This window comes from Scylla paramamosain, chromosome 1 (genome assembly GCF_035594125.1).
Source record: "Scylla paramamosain isolate STU-SP2022 chromosome 1, ASM3559412v1, whole genome shotgun sequence".
NCBI classification, from domain to species: Eukaryota; Metazoa; Arthropoda; class Malacostraca; order Decapoda; family Portunidae; genus Scylla; species Scylla paramamosain.
Window position 1 is genome coordinate 30359055 of NC_087151.1, and position 15845 is coordinate 30374899.

At 32.7% G+C, this 15845-nt stretch overlaps 1 protein-coding gene across 1 annotated transcript; it reads left to right on the forward strand.

The window, feature by feature from the left end:
- Window positions 1–1677: 1677 nt before the first annotated feature.
- On the forward strand, window positions 1678–15701 carry LOC135103388 (ubiquitin thioesterase otubain-like). The gene is made up of 7 exons (XM_064009529.1): window positions 1678–1837; window positions 5800–5852; window positions 7817–7906; window positions 9447–9571; window positions 9980–10064; window positions 12319–12513; window positions 15111–15701. Exons 1-7 carry the CDS (start codon window positions 1783–1785, stop codon window positions 15309–15311), a joined length of 804 nt encoding a protein of 267 aa, XP_063865599.1. The 5' UTR covers window positions 1678–1782; the 3' UTR covers window positions 15312–15701.
- The last annotated feature ends 144 nt before the right edge of the window (window positions 15702–15845 follow it).

Below are 15845 nucleotides of genomic sequence, written 5' to 3' on the forward strand. Positions count from 1 at the left end.
AAATTATTTCTGAAATTATCTGTTATTTTCTCAACATTCATATTTTCATTTTTTTTTATATCACCGTAAAGTCACTTGGTTATCAATGTCACTATAGAGAAACCAACATAGTTTTCATTTATTTTCATTTATTATTTTTTTACAGACATCCTTATCACAAAATCATACCTATCACCAACGTGAAAAAAACTGTAAGTTTCCATGTTTAGTCATTCATATGATACCACATTACATCAGCACACACAAACCATGGGCGGCTTGCGATCATGATGATTTTTTTTTTTCTGCTACTATCTACAATGTGCAATTATTAACCTGTCTGTATTGTTTTCCATGCCTATCAAACTTAATCATTCTGAAGGAAAAGGGTCTTTCAGATGGCTTCATGCACAGCCATACATCTGTAAAGAAGTAGTAGGTAGTTAGTAAATTCCGTTGATTTTCGTATTATCGTACATCATGGTTGTGTTGACGTTCGAGAAGGTACCACCAGGCCTGAGCAGTCATGGTAAACAAAGCTTTTTATTTATTTATCTGTATATTTATTTATTTATTTATTTTACGTATGGAAATATGAAAGATTTTCTTCAAGATAAAGGAATCTTACTCAAAGTGGATAGAGGTTATACTCGAGTATTCTCTCTCTCTCTCTCTCTCTCTCTCTCTCTCTCTCTCTCTCTCTCTCTCTCTCTCTACCATTTAGGGTCAAAAATAATTTCTTTGTTTTTCCCTCACGTTGATGGTTCTAATTTCTCTAATGTTTCACTTATCCCGTCTGAGATGGCATAGACCATTATCTTGTTCCTGCTCTCTGTACTGGTAAAACATCTTTTAACGTGAATTTAGCACACTATTTTGACATCAGAAATACGTATTCCATTGCATAGTTCAGTGTCATAGAGCATATTCACTTATTTATATTTACCTATTTGTACGTCTGACAGGACTGATGACTCAAACCCGTTTTTTTATTTTATTTTTTTTATTATTATATTTATATATATATATATATATATATATATATATATATATATATATATATATATATATATATATATATATATATATATATATATATATATATATATATATATATATATATATATATATATATATATATATATATATGAGAGAGAGAGAGAGAGAGAGAGAGAGAGAGAGAGAGAGAGAGGGAGCAAATCCATGAGGAAGGTCAGCAGAATTATAAGGCAAGCAATAAGAACACACACACACACACACACACACACACACACACACACATATATATATATATATATATATATATATATATATATATATATATATATATATATATATATATATATATATATATATATATATATATATATATATATATATATATATATATATATATATATATATATATATATATATATATATATATAAACACACACACACACACACGCACTCTATATATATGTTCGTATTCGTGTGATATAATTTTCTTTAGAATTCATGAAGTTTTGTGTTCGCGAACACTACAAGTTCGTACTCCTTCAAGTGACTGTGACTTCTGCTTGCGCACACCTTAACATTTGAAGGAAAGTAGGCAGATTGCATTCACTACATTTTTATGAATAAACTATTGATCTTTCCATGTACTACTGTAGACAAGCTGGGGCGAGGGTATTGGTGTGAGGGGCGAGGGGCGAGGTGAGGGCAGCAGTGCAGCGAGGGAGTGGCAGGTGGCGGTAAACACGGTGAGCGAGCGGCGAGGCGGTGTGAGGGGCGAGGTGTCTGCAGGCGAGGACTACGCTAGACATGGAGAATAACATCAATGACGACAACGCGCCCAAGACCTGTGAATATGATCCAAGTAATCACTTTTTATAAACTGACGACTGTAGTTAATACTAATTTACAAAATTTGAGCCGTGTTAGGCCGCGTATAAGTGAGATTGTTACGGGCTGGGAGGGCTGGGCAGCCTGTCCTGACCTGGCCTTGCTGCTACAGAGATAGATACACTTAAGGCTGAGGGGGGGTGGCAGTGAACCAAGCTGAAGGAAGATAAGTGTTCATGCATGATATTGATGAACTAGATATTTGTTGAATTCCAGTAAACTGCATCCAGTGAATTTTGACTGGACATTTTTTTTTTCCCCTTCTTCTGTAATACTTCTCAATTATTTGGATTAGTTTGCAAACAATTTCTCTTCAAGCTGAAGGAAAATAAGTGTTCATGCATGATATTGATGAACTAGATATTTGTTGAATTCCAGTAAACTGCATCCAGTGAATTTTGACTGGACATGTTTTTGTTTTTTCCCCTTCTTCTGTAATACTTCTCAATTATTTGGATTAGTTTGCAAACAATTTCTCTTCAAAGGCTTTTTTTTTCATATATATATATATATATATATATATATATATATATATATATATATATATATATATATATATATATATATATATATATTAGCCCTAAAGCTAAACACACCCTCCGAATTGGTACATAAAATCTAACTGCCATGTAGAACTTTTGAAGGTAAATATAAAATTTCTTGCCCTTTTCAAGTTGGTGGACGAAAATATTTTTTCTGGCAAATTTTTGTAGTATTAAATTAAACTGCTAGCCCTTTCTTGTGCAAATCCCTTTTTTTATCATACATCCCAGAACTGCTGATTTGCAATAAAAACAACTAACATATTAATACAAAACATGCTGAAATCATCCAGAAAAAAATATTTTTGTCCTTGTAGGTAACACAGAATTACCATTACCAAAACCTTGGAAAGTAGTGATTTGCAAAAAAAAGAACGAGTAATTAATTAATGCAAAACACACCTAAAAATTCTGCCAAAAAGAAACAAAAATTGTCTTCAAAAAGACACACAATAACATGTCACTGTTCACAATTATGCTCTTTGTTCACACACTATGGCCTGCTCCACTGGTACTCATGCCATAGGTCTGTTAGATGCGAAACCAAATTCTACCAAACCTAACTTAACTAAACTTAAACCTAACTAAACTAAACCTTACCAAACCTAACCTAACCTAATCTAGCTACCATCTAGCTATGAATAGTTCATAAGAAAAAAAATCTTACTTTCCTGACAGGGCAGTATTTCATTTGTCCTTACCTTCCTTTTCTGGTTAGTTTCACTAATGTGAAATGCCATGGCATTTCACATTAGTGGCAGAACATTGTTCACATAAAAAAAAAAGGTCAGGGAATCCTGAGTATTTTCATAAAATTGGGCAATACTTGCTCATAATGAGAAGTTCATCCAGTGCCCACAGATATTTTCCTTGGGCTGATTCAAATTCAGGCCACGTCTTCCTTCTCTGCTCACTGCCATCCAAGAATCTCCTAATAACTAAAACTGTTTAGATTATTTTAAAAATTAGATAAGATATACCTGATTAACCTAACAGAGTTTTCACCATTTGAATCCTCAGAACATTCAGAATTAAGTATTAGAGCCCCTCTTAATTTGCCAACCAAGTTCACCTGTCAAAATCCTCAGAATGACCAAATCTACACTTTGAAACTGATAAGCCTTTAATATCTAGAGGATGTTCTTTACTGAAATAATACTGAACATTACTCATAACACTGGAACTCCATTTTGATAAGTGAAACATCAATCCTGCCATCTTGCAAGTGGCCTCCCTCTCATAAGGTGGGAATGTAGGGAAAAGGAGTACATATGTGAAAGGGATGTTAGCATAAGCAAGAAAAGAATCTTTGGGTAGGAGGAGATGGAGGCTCTTCAGTCAAAGGAAGTGATGTGTAAGATAGATAAATTGATTGATGGTTTAAAAGAAATATTGTAATGTAATGTATGTCATATTTGACTAAAATTTTTCACCAAGCTGATAAGTGCACTACATACTGATTTAATAGGCTTTATAGTAATGGAAAGGTTTGTTGTACTCATTTTTGAGCATAGGCATAGGGTTTATAGCATCATCCTTCCTGGGCCCTGGCATATAGAGTAGGTTCCTTGCTCCGCCACCTTTATGTCCCTGTCATAGCTGTCTGGTACCCATTTCAAGGCTGGGTGAACCTGAAAGCAAGCACTTGTTACAGAAACATCCTGGCCATAACCAGGATTTGAACCTGGGATGATCTTGCATTGTAGTCAGAATCAGGACCTTCATAGTACCAGTCATAATACTGAAGTTGAAGAGACCACACTTATTCCATGTACCAACATTACTATATATATATATATATATATATATATATATATATATATATATATATATATATATATATATATATATATATATATATATATATATATATATATATATATATATATATATATATATAAAACTTAATGGTCACTTATCAGGTTGCTTCTTGGAACTCACAGATAGCAAGCTAAATAACTGTGCTAGCCAGAAATCCAAAGTTTATCAGATCCCAACCATGTTGACAGATGTCATACATATTACAGAAAGGATGCATGGCTGAAAGAATCAATACAAAGGCAAATAACTAAAAAGATACTAGGGATAAAAAATATACCTTATTAAAGCTTTTAAATTTATATTCCGTAGAGAGGCGTAGATTGAGGTGATCTGATAGAGGTATGGAGGATATAACATATGTGAAATAAGCAAAATCATCAGAGTTGGTAATTAGGATACATTAAGAAATAATGGGTTCAAGCTTGATAAAAATATATTTAAGAAAAAGATGGGAAGGAGTTGGTTCTCCAGTAGAGTGGTAGATGAATAGAATAGACTTAGTAACTTGGTTGTTAGTGGTGAGCCATTAGGGAGCTCCAAAAGAAGATTAGATAAATTCATGGATAAGGGTGATAGGTAGAAAGAGGTAGATACATTTAATGCTGGGATTGCCATGTGTAGACCTGATGGCTTCTTGCAGCTTCCCTTATTTTCTTATGTTTTTATAATAAACACTTATAAAAACAGAAGTGGGAAATTGTAAGTACCATGGCATCATGAAAGCACCAAAATTCAATAATTAATCATCATAATCATACACTTTGTTATCCATAGAATTATCTAGAAGCTTTTCTGAAACCAGTTAACTGTCATGCAAGAAGGTAAGACTAAAATTAGTTGTTTCTAGCTTTCACTTCTGTCTTTGGTCTGGGTTTCCCAAATACAATGCTGTACATACATACTCCTCATATAAGTTTTATTTCAACTCCTGTACTACTATTATCATTATTATTATTATTATTATTATTATTATTATTATTATTATTGTTATTATTATTATTATTATTATTATTATTATTATTATTATTATTATTATTATTATTTTATTATTATATTTTTTTTATTATTATTTATTTTTATTTTTTTATTAATTAATTAATTAATATTTTTTAGAAATATGAAATCGTCACACGTGTCAGATTACTATTCTGCACATTTGATAAGTGAAATAAGTTGAGTAATTGCAGCTTGCTCTTGCACATATTCTCAGCACAGCATAAAATTATTCATATATATATATATATATATATATATATATATATATATATATATATATATATATATATATATATATATATATATATATATATATATATATATATATATATTGCATACTTGCTAGGTTGAAATACAGCAAAATGGATGATGTAATAGTACTTGAAAAACAATCTTTTCTGCCTTATTCCTATTACTTCTGCTTATTAAATTTTGAATGCCCTCTATGCTGTACATTGTATAGAGACTCAGATAATTGTGATAAGGATGATTAATGAGTGTTCATTATATTGGATGTGTCTTGGGAAAGGTGCTCACCAGTATATCATGTGTTGATGGAATGTGTTTTATTTTGCAGATGTCAATCAAGATGAACTCATTAAGGCACAGGAGAAACAGATTGCAGAAGAGGTAATACAATATGTCGTGGTGGACTTACTATAAAAAAAAATTTACCTTGCCAATGGATGTGTACCTTCAGATTTTTGTGGTAATGGGGAGTTTTCAGAACTAGTGGTTGTCACCAGGTGGCAGCACAAACACAAACTCTTCTCTCACATACAAGCAATATCAGATATACCTACAGTGTTATTCTATTTACATGAAGATGCAATAGGCTTATATAATGTATTTTTCTACGTAATCCCTTCTAAGTAGTAACACAAGTAAAATCAAACTCTTTTCTTGAACAAATGTATATAAGTTGATTTTCTAGTGAATCGGCATTTACATTTATTTGGTCATCTTAAGATTTCCAAATCTTGATTTCCAAAATCTTGATTGGAAACGTCTTAATCTAGATGACAGTAAACATAAAGACAACATGTCTGTGACAGTCAAAAGTCCAAATTACATAGATCTCCATCCTAGTTTATGGAAACGGCAATTTTAATAAAAAAATTGGCAACTTGAGTGTCCTGGCGATAGTAATGCTGTATCTCTAACCAATACGAACACCTGACTTAGCCGCGTTGGTTGAACTTAAGAAACACGTTGTTGGACAAGAAGTTGAATGTTGCTGCGGTGCCCATCTCCACTACAAAACTGGTGAAAAAGTTTCCTGTACTCCTCTCCCGTCACTCAGGGATCGCCTGAGAGATGTTTGTTTTGGTTCTCGATTACTTTGCCTTGTCACTCGCTTCGTGAGAGGGATGCTAAAATCCCCACAAAAAAACTAGAGCCATATATCATGATGTTACTGAGTAGGTTGTGTCATACTATATAATACAGTGTGATTTTTTTATTTTTTTCATTGTCCAAATCAATAGGATTTATACTTGTAATATGCTTTATTTAAGATAATGCTAGCAGTTTACTTGATAATCACACAAAAAAATCATTAATTTGACCACATTCTCTCAATATTATCCATACCGGATATTGAAAAGTCAATACATCATTTCAATAGTATCATGATGATCAATGTTCTATGCATCTTTACGCACCTGGGATTTACTACAACAATATTTTAGCTCTCTTTCCTACAGTTAGATGAGCAGCAACGACATCTAGCGGTTTAGTTCCGAAAACTCCCTGTTGTCTCAATCTCTTATCAAACAAGTAGCTTTGAACAATCTCTTCAGTGTATATAAACAGATTTCCATCTTTCATGAATTAGTTGTTAATTCAGATCAAATAGAAGTTTCCCATTACAACTTTAGAATTAGAATTTAGGTTTGTACCAAAGGACAAGGACAGTAATGCCACTTATGTTGCAAGCTCTTATTTTGCACTATGCATGAAGTTTTGTGTGTAATAGGTTGTAGAATATGATAATCCTTTGCAAGTCACATGCATATAGAATGATCATGTGTGTGTGTGTGTGAGAGAGAGAGAGAGAGAGAGAGAGAGAGAGAGAGAGAGAGAATATTTGATGACAGTGCAGCTGTGTTTGTCCCATATAATCAGAAGAAATGACATTTAACCAACTTAAAGGTTTCTGTAAAGTATATTGCTATATTCTCTCTTAGCATTAGGGTGAGATAAGTTAATTTTACCAAGAAAAAGAAAATTGAAATTGGCCACCACAGGCATGTATGTTACATATTGTGTGTACTAATGGTGCACAGTTTGATCTGTAGTATAAGAATGTAAATGTTTGCCAGTTTCCACATAATTATTGTCACTAATGCCATTTAATATAGTAGTAACATTAGAAAACCACTGTTGAGTAAGACTTTACACAAATTTTTATCACATGTTTACTGTATAAATCTAAAATCCAACTATCTGTTACCCTGTAATGCTACTGATGAGGTGGTAGTTGTTGCATTTTATTTATTTATTTATTTATTTATTTATTTATTTATTTATTATTATCATTTATTTATTATTATTATTATTATTTATTTATTTATTTTTTTACTGTTTTCCAGATCAAAGCCAACACAGCCATGGTTGGATCCTTAGATGGCTTAAGTTCATTGGAGGAAGAATATTCAAATGATCCTGTCTACAGCAGTAAAGTAAGAAACTTTGCGTTCCTTTCTTTGATGTAAGGTCATTAGGTGTCTTAGAAAGTGTTATTATGTGTTATTACATATCATCATTATTGTTGTTTTGTTTTTTTAGTCAACTTTACAAGGAAACAATTGATATTGATATTTACTAAAATGTTCAAGTACCAAAACTTGGTGCTTTTAGAATTCAGTGCCAGCTTTTATTGAGCCAGTGAAAGAGTTTCAAAAAGTTTGTTGGTAGCTTGCAGCACTAATGTTGTAATATGATCCAGTGTTCTCTCCATTTTGACTCAATCCCCCTAAGCTTAGATTTGGCTTCTTCCTTGTGGCCAAATGTACAGGTGAATCAGTTCCATGATATTACATGTAATAGATAGCTTTTATCAAGCAGTGTTTTAAGTATTTTGAGTATTGGTGTTATCTGCTCCAGATGGTTTCAGGATGAACTTTGTTGCTATTTAATATATATATATATATATATATATATATATATATATATATATATATATATATATATATATATATATATATATATATATATATATATATATATATATATATATATATATATATTTTTTTTTTTTTTTTTTTTTTTTTTTTTTTTTTTGTCTGTCATTCTCATTGTATTCTGGGTAAATGGAAATTAACTGTATCTACAAGTCAAGATGCAAAATTACATTAGTGTTCATCTACCTTTGCAGCAATAGAGTGGTTAGAAAGGATACTTGAAATAAAGGTAGAGATTAATACTGTAGAAACTGTAACAGGAAAGATTAGAAATTCAAAATTCATACCAGACTGTCAAACTGATTGATTGATTGATTTATTGATTGATTAATTGATTGATTGATTGATTGATTGATTGATTGAGACCATAAAAGAGAGCAACCAAGTTTCATGAGGTGAATCAGAAGATTACCAGCATATCATTCTTTACTGGATCTATATCAGTGCCCAGATAGAAGATTGTGAGCTGATAGACACTAAATATTATCCTGTTGAGAATAGATTCAAAGTCTTTAGAAGAGTAAGAAATCCAAACTGGCGGATTGAGGTACAGAAATGTGGTGACCTCACCACCCACAATAAGATGCACCCACATATTGAAACTGCAACCACCCTGTGGAAGGTTATTCTGAAATAAAGCTTACTTTCTGTCATAGAAGAGCATATGGTAGAGAAAACCTCTTGCTTCAGACTCATCTCATCTATTACTGTGAAGAAAAAATAAAATGTTTAACAAAATGATGACAAAGTTAGTAACTCAAAGGACTAGAGCTGTTATCCTTCCCAGAAATAGATTGAATACAGGCAAACTTCCAGTAAGAAGGAAATGCAGATGTTGATGGACAGAGATGGAAAAGTTTGACAAAGAAGAACTTTTCTTTATTGACCAATGAATGTGTGAGGTATTTATATTTGTAATTTAGACCTATTTCTTTATTTTATTTATTTTATTTATTTATTTATTTATTTTAAATTATTTTATTTATTTATTTAATTTAATTTAATTTTTTATTTATTTATTTATTTATATTTTTTTCAGGTCAAAACTCTTCTCCCAAAATTTTCAAATGTGCGGCGAACAAGACCAGATGGCAACTGTTTCCTGAGAGGCTTTATATTTGCTTACCTTGAGTATTGCATTCATCACAGGGATGAATTAGTTAGGTGAGTATTGAGCTACACACACACACACACACACACACACACACACACACACACACACACACACACACACACACACACACACACACACACACACACACACACACACACATGCATAGTTATCAATGAATGTGAGAAGTTAAGGTAAAATATAATGGAAGGATAACACACTTTAATTATTGGAACCACTATTAAAGATTCAGTTTTAGGTAACATGTGTTTTAAGAATGAATTACATTCTTAGAAAATAATATGTAAAATTGGAATAAAGTAGATTTCTTCTTTATAATGTGTATTTCAATATTTTTTTAGTAGATTTGTAGATTTTTGTTCTTGGATGCAAAGTCCAAACTTATACCTAAAGAATATGAGATGGTATTATTTTATTTGTATACACATTTCTTTTTTCAGATTCAAGAAATACCTTGAAAGTAGCAAAGAAGAGTTGTTTGAAATTGGATTTCCCAAATTCACCACAGAGGATTTTCATGACATGGTGAGGTTTTTCTTTACTCTCTTTAACCTCTATAGAGATCATTGATGCTGTGTCCCAGTAATTAATTCACATCTGCTCTCTTAATCTTTGTTATACTCAGCCACTCATACTTTCCTAACAAATGCCCCACTTGCATCTAATGCTCTCTTCACACTGTTCATTCATCCTGTTTGTAATGTGCCCCTTAGCTATACAGTATATCTCCCACATGTGATCCAGTCCTCTTCACCAAGTTTTCTTCATCTTTGTTATTAGGGTTCATATTTGTCATTGCCAATAAGTGATCTCAACATGATTGCAAATTATTAACCAAGTGAACAGTTTACAGATTTTTTAGTCTGATAAAATGACATCGTTGTAATTCCTCAGTACCTAAGTTTCTGATTACTCTAAACTTTTCCTAAGGCATTATGAAAACACACATAAGAAAGGATGTTTGATGCTGTTAATGACCACAGAAAAGCCAGAGCTGCTGGATTTAGGGTTTTTATATTTAGGTCAGACTCTGCTCTGATTCTTGCTACCAGTGTCACTCTTCACTTTCCCCTGACTGCTCTTCACCCACTGTGTTCCTTGCTGTTCACAAGATCTCAGAGATGCCATGTGGGTTTGATCATTATTTTGTTAACAAATTATTTATGTTTCTCCTTATTCTTTGTATTACTTTGTTACTATATATATATATATATATATATATATATATATATATATATATATATATATATATATATATATATATATATATATATATATATATATATATATATATATATATATATATATATATATATATATATATATATATATATATATATATATTGTTGTTAGGTATTCTTTTTTGCTGTCTTTTATGTTCATTGCATTATACAACATCTTTTCATCTTGCACAGTTATCACCACATCATTCCACTGCCTTGAAGCTTAGTCTAGGTTCATCCCTTTGTCCAACCAGATTTCGTGTACAGCCTCAAGCAGTACTTCTCATTGTTCCTGTATACTGTCTGTATCATCTTTACCCTCAGCTGCTCATGTAATCTTCTTGAAAGCATTCTTGGTGCTTAGCTTCTCCAGTTTCTCTATTTTCCTTCATGAAATTTTTACCTCCAGTCTCTTTTGCATCCTTATCCAATCTGCCACATTTCGTTGTTAACAAATCTGTTTTGGCTTCTTGCATCACCTGAGTCATGTACAATTGTAGTACTGTCTTTGTCAAGATAGATGGTTAAGCACCTATCTTGACAAAGGTGATGCTGCAAAAACTATAAAACTTTGAACATCTCCAAACTAGTAATTATGAATAGTAAGTTCATTTTTTTGCTTGTACAAAACCAAAACAGGAATATGTAGGCCAGACAAGAGCACGACCTAGTGACGGTGTTATATTTAGGTGGCAAAATTATTAAGCCAGTACAGTGGAACCTTGGTTCTCAAACTTAATTTGTTTCTGAATGCCATTTGGAATCTGAAATGTTTGGGAATCTAAACTATTTTCCCCATAGGAATCAGTGTAAAATGGATTAATTAATTCCCAGACACCCTGCTGCCCTGTTTTAGCAACTGGCATCTCTGTTTTTTTTTTTTTTTTTTTTTTTCTTTTTTTCCCTCCCTTGGCCAGTGTCCCTCCATTAAAAAAAAAAAAAAAAACTCATGACAGACTCCTTCTCTACCAAGATGGCCACTCTATAACATTTCCACCTCAGAAATTATTTATCCAGAAAACATGTATTTGTCACCAGTGTAGTGAGGGAAGCCTTACAGAGTGACAAAGAGAGGAGGAACCGACTTACTGCCAAAATTAAGGTGATCATAACACTTAGACATCTTGGTACTGGAAAAAAATTACTAGGAAAATGCAGTTGTGGGTCATCTAGAGAGCCACAGGTGGCTTGGGATTACTCCCAACCTTGAGCCAATCGAAAACTATCTGTTTACATTGAGTCCAACAGGATCACATGTCTTACCCACTGTGTCTCTCCTCCAAATACATAAAAATTAAGGAAATATAGAAACTATAAATCAGCAATAAATGGCAGCATTTGCTTTATCTTTTAATATTTGGACTCATTTAACTTTGTTTGAGAACGGAATTATGGTATGGCAACTGAAGCAGTTGTTAATTTTGTTCGAAAACTGATTTGTTCAAAAAGGGAAGTGTTCAGTAACTGAGGTTCCACTGTATAGAAATGTAACATGCATTTAACAACACATTTTACTGAGGTCAGTGTTCTGACTTTCCATAATTATTCCATTGCAGTTCATGGAAGTTGTCAGTGATCTAGAGGGTAGTGGAAGTATTGACCGTGTGGAAGCTGTCTGCAATGATGCTGGAACCTCAGATTATCTTGTGGTGTATTTGCGACTTCTCATTTCTGCTCACCTACAGAAAAATGCTGAATTCTTCAGCTTTTTCATTGAAGGTGGAAGGACAGTGGAGGAATTTTGTAAACAGGTAAGGAATGAAGAAACCTCCAAATGCTCTAGATATCTTGTTCTTAGTATTAATTGTTCATTATTTGAAATAATGAGCTTTTGTAAAAATTAAATAATATTTCTTATGACATGATATCTGAAATATTTGCTATCAAGTGGAGATGGGTATTCAATGGAGCAGTGTCTTAGACACAGCCAAATTTCCATGTATAAATGATAGCAGTCAGTGGAGGCACTGGGGAGTATGCAGAGCTTCCTGATTGGTGTGGCAGTATTTTATAGGAATTTTGAGAATTTGTAAATCCCCATAATGATCAACACTGTGGTGCACTGGCTAGTAGATCTGATTATGAATCCATGGATTCCAGTTTGAATCTGGGAGCTGGGCCAGCCAGTGCACACCACATCTAGCTGTTGTGTTAGTCCTTCCTTTGGGCTGGCCAATAAATGGGTATATAGGGAAACATAAGGAAGTTAGAAAATGGAAGCACTGATATTGCTGTGGCCGTGTTTCAGGGTGAAGAATATTATCCACCAGAGACTCAAAGACTAGTCAAACAAAGATGAGCCATGCATAACTTTAGCCTGTGCTCCCAACATGATATTCCAATTTGTCATAAATCTGTTGCTTCTCTGGGAACCACTGAGGACTGTTGTAGGCAGTGTAGAAGCACATGACAACATCCTCATGGTGATAGCTGGTGTGAAGACTGCTGACCTTGGCTCTTGGAAGATGAGATGTCTCATCCCAGCCAGTAAACATCAGTTATTGCTGACATAACCACTGCATAAACCCCCTTATCTGGGTTTGCTGTGGCCACAATTGCTCCAATTTTTTTCCCAGCAGTCCTTTTATAAGGTACATCCAAGTCACCACTAATGCACATGTACTAATACAAAATACATCTAACACAAGGGATCAGTTTGCCCACAAGTCATACTGTAATGTGTTGGACTCAAAACCCTAATGCAAGGATAGGCCACAGCAAGCCACAGAGAAGTCTGGAACTCTTATGTGTGGGGATGGAGCATGCTTGGCAACTGTGCTATTCTCTTTTGTAACCTGCAGTAGTGAAGTTGCCCGTGCTTACACTGCTGGAAGACTACTGTTTATCATTTAAATTTAGTGAAGACCAAACCTTTGCACACAGATAAAATATTGAGTGTGTTAACACCAACCAGGCAAGGTATGAAGACTGGATGGGCTGAAATATAGATGTTACAAGGTGATATAAACAGTGAGCATTCATAATCTGTGTAAACAGTGGTTTGGCCTTTTTTTTTTTTTTTTTTTTTTTTTTTCTTTTTTTTTATACAGGTAATCCAAGGTTAGTATTATCATTTATTGGTATCCACAAGTACCTTAAGTTGTTGATGAGGAAGTTATTTAGTTGGGAATATAAAATATATTAGTTTATAATATCAATAGTGAGTGTTCATCAGCTGTGTTTGTAAACTGTGTCTTTGCCTGGTTTTTTAATTACCACTACTGTACTGTACCAGTAATCTAAGGTGAGTACCTGTATTTGCATTCAGTGGTATCTAATATCCAAAATGAAGGCTATACTATGGCCTTCACCAGTGTTGAGATACATACACTGAACATGGTTATTCAGTACCTATAGGTGTTGTTAATAATATATATATATATATATATATATATATATATATATATATATATATATATATATATATATATAGATATAGATAGATAGATAGATATAGATATAGATATAGATATATATTTATGTATTTATTCATTTATTTATTTATTTACTTATTTATTTATTATTTATTTTTATTTATTTATTTATTTTTTTCAAATTTTACTCCTTAACCTTTTGATGTTTTATGAAATCCTATATATTTGTTATCTTCAGTTATATGCAAAAAAAAAAAATTTGTGTTTTAGGTAGTCTGATAATGTTTTACTTTGATTTTTAGGGAGCCTGTCTCACCCAGGTCAGAACCATAGTCATTTCCTGCATTTACTTTAATTAAAACTCTAATCCCCCTGAGAATTCTTGAGAACAGGTGTCAGATATATAGGTAAAGGTATTTTGTTTCAAAATATGAATGTAGGTGATGAACTGCACAAAGGGTGATTGAAAAATTTGTGATCTAGCCTAAAAGAAAACTTTTGGATAACTCCACAGATATTTTTCAACACAGTGCCCTTGCAAGTCTACACATTTAATCCAGTGTTTATGTAGCCCATAGGTCCCTTCCTTATAGAACTTAAAATCTTGAGCTTCTAAGAAATTATGTAAAGCATCAATGACATCAGTAACATTGGCAAAATAGTGATTGTTAGTCTCCCTTTTTTATATGGTAGGAAAGATTGGAGTCTGATGGCATACCAGAGTATGATTTTTATTTTATAAGTTTTGATAAAATTTTGCATAAGACTTTCAGGTCCAAGGTAATCATCAAGCTTTCAGTTAAGAATATGGCAGCACAGAAATTGAGTCAGCTGTCAGCAAATTTCAAAATTAGTAAAGTTGAATAGTAATGAAGGTTATTGTGTAAGTATATATTGGTAGTGGTGACTGAATTAATCCAACTTTTTTACTCTACTTACTAATATTTTCTAAACTCTAAAATTCTCTTCAACAGGAAGTTGAGCCTATGTATAGAGAATGTGACCACCTGCATATTGTGGCCCTGACTGCAGCTGTGGGAGTTGGTGTGCGGGTCATGTATCTTGACCGAGGGGAGGGAGACGCCCTGGTGTCTCATGACTTTCCTGAAGACAAGGAGCCAATCATTCACCTGCTGTATCGCCCTGGGCACTATGATATACTCTACAAAGCATAATGATTACTTTGTATAATAGCTTGTTGAAATAGATTTTGATATGCATTTTTATTTCCCCTCAACTGACTGAGGGTAGTCAACTTTTACTCCATCTTGTGTTTTGTCATCTTTCCTGGCACAGAACTTTTATCTGTGAAATTCTATGATCATTTTTTGGCAAATGCTGTATATACACATTGTGTATATGACCCTTATCCCCTAAGAAATATTTTTGATGTATTTTTTGATAGATCTAAATATTCTTATCAGTATTTTAACTGGTATTGTGAATCTTGAGATTCTTTAACAATATTTTCAGTGTTATATCACTGTATGATTATTTATTCAGTGTGTTTGTAAAAATACTGGTTTTATTATTAATATAAGACAATAAAAAATTCAATGAGTGAAGTATATAGATTTTATGTTCCACCTGTGTCTTGCACATAATCTAGGGACACCCCAAGCTCCATACTAGACAGGTTGTAGAAAAAACAGTGTAGTTGATGCCACGTGCGTACATACAGACTATATATATATATATATATATATATA

Bases quoted from the DNA above. Each gene is read 5' to 3' on its own strand.
- LOC135103388 (XM_064009529.1), top strand. From the start codon at position 1,783: ATGGAGAATAACATCAATGACGACAACGCGCCCAAGACCTGTGAATAT. The intron at 7,907-9,446 runs GTAAGAAACTTT...TATTTTTTTCAG, and splicing joins ATCCTGTCTACAGCAGTAAA to GTCAAAACTCTTCTCCCAAA. The intron at 10,065-12,318 runs GTGAGGTTTTTC...ATTCCATTGCAG, and splicing joins CAGAGGATTTTCATGACATG to TTCATGGAAGTTGTCAGTGA.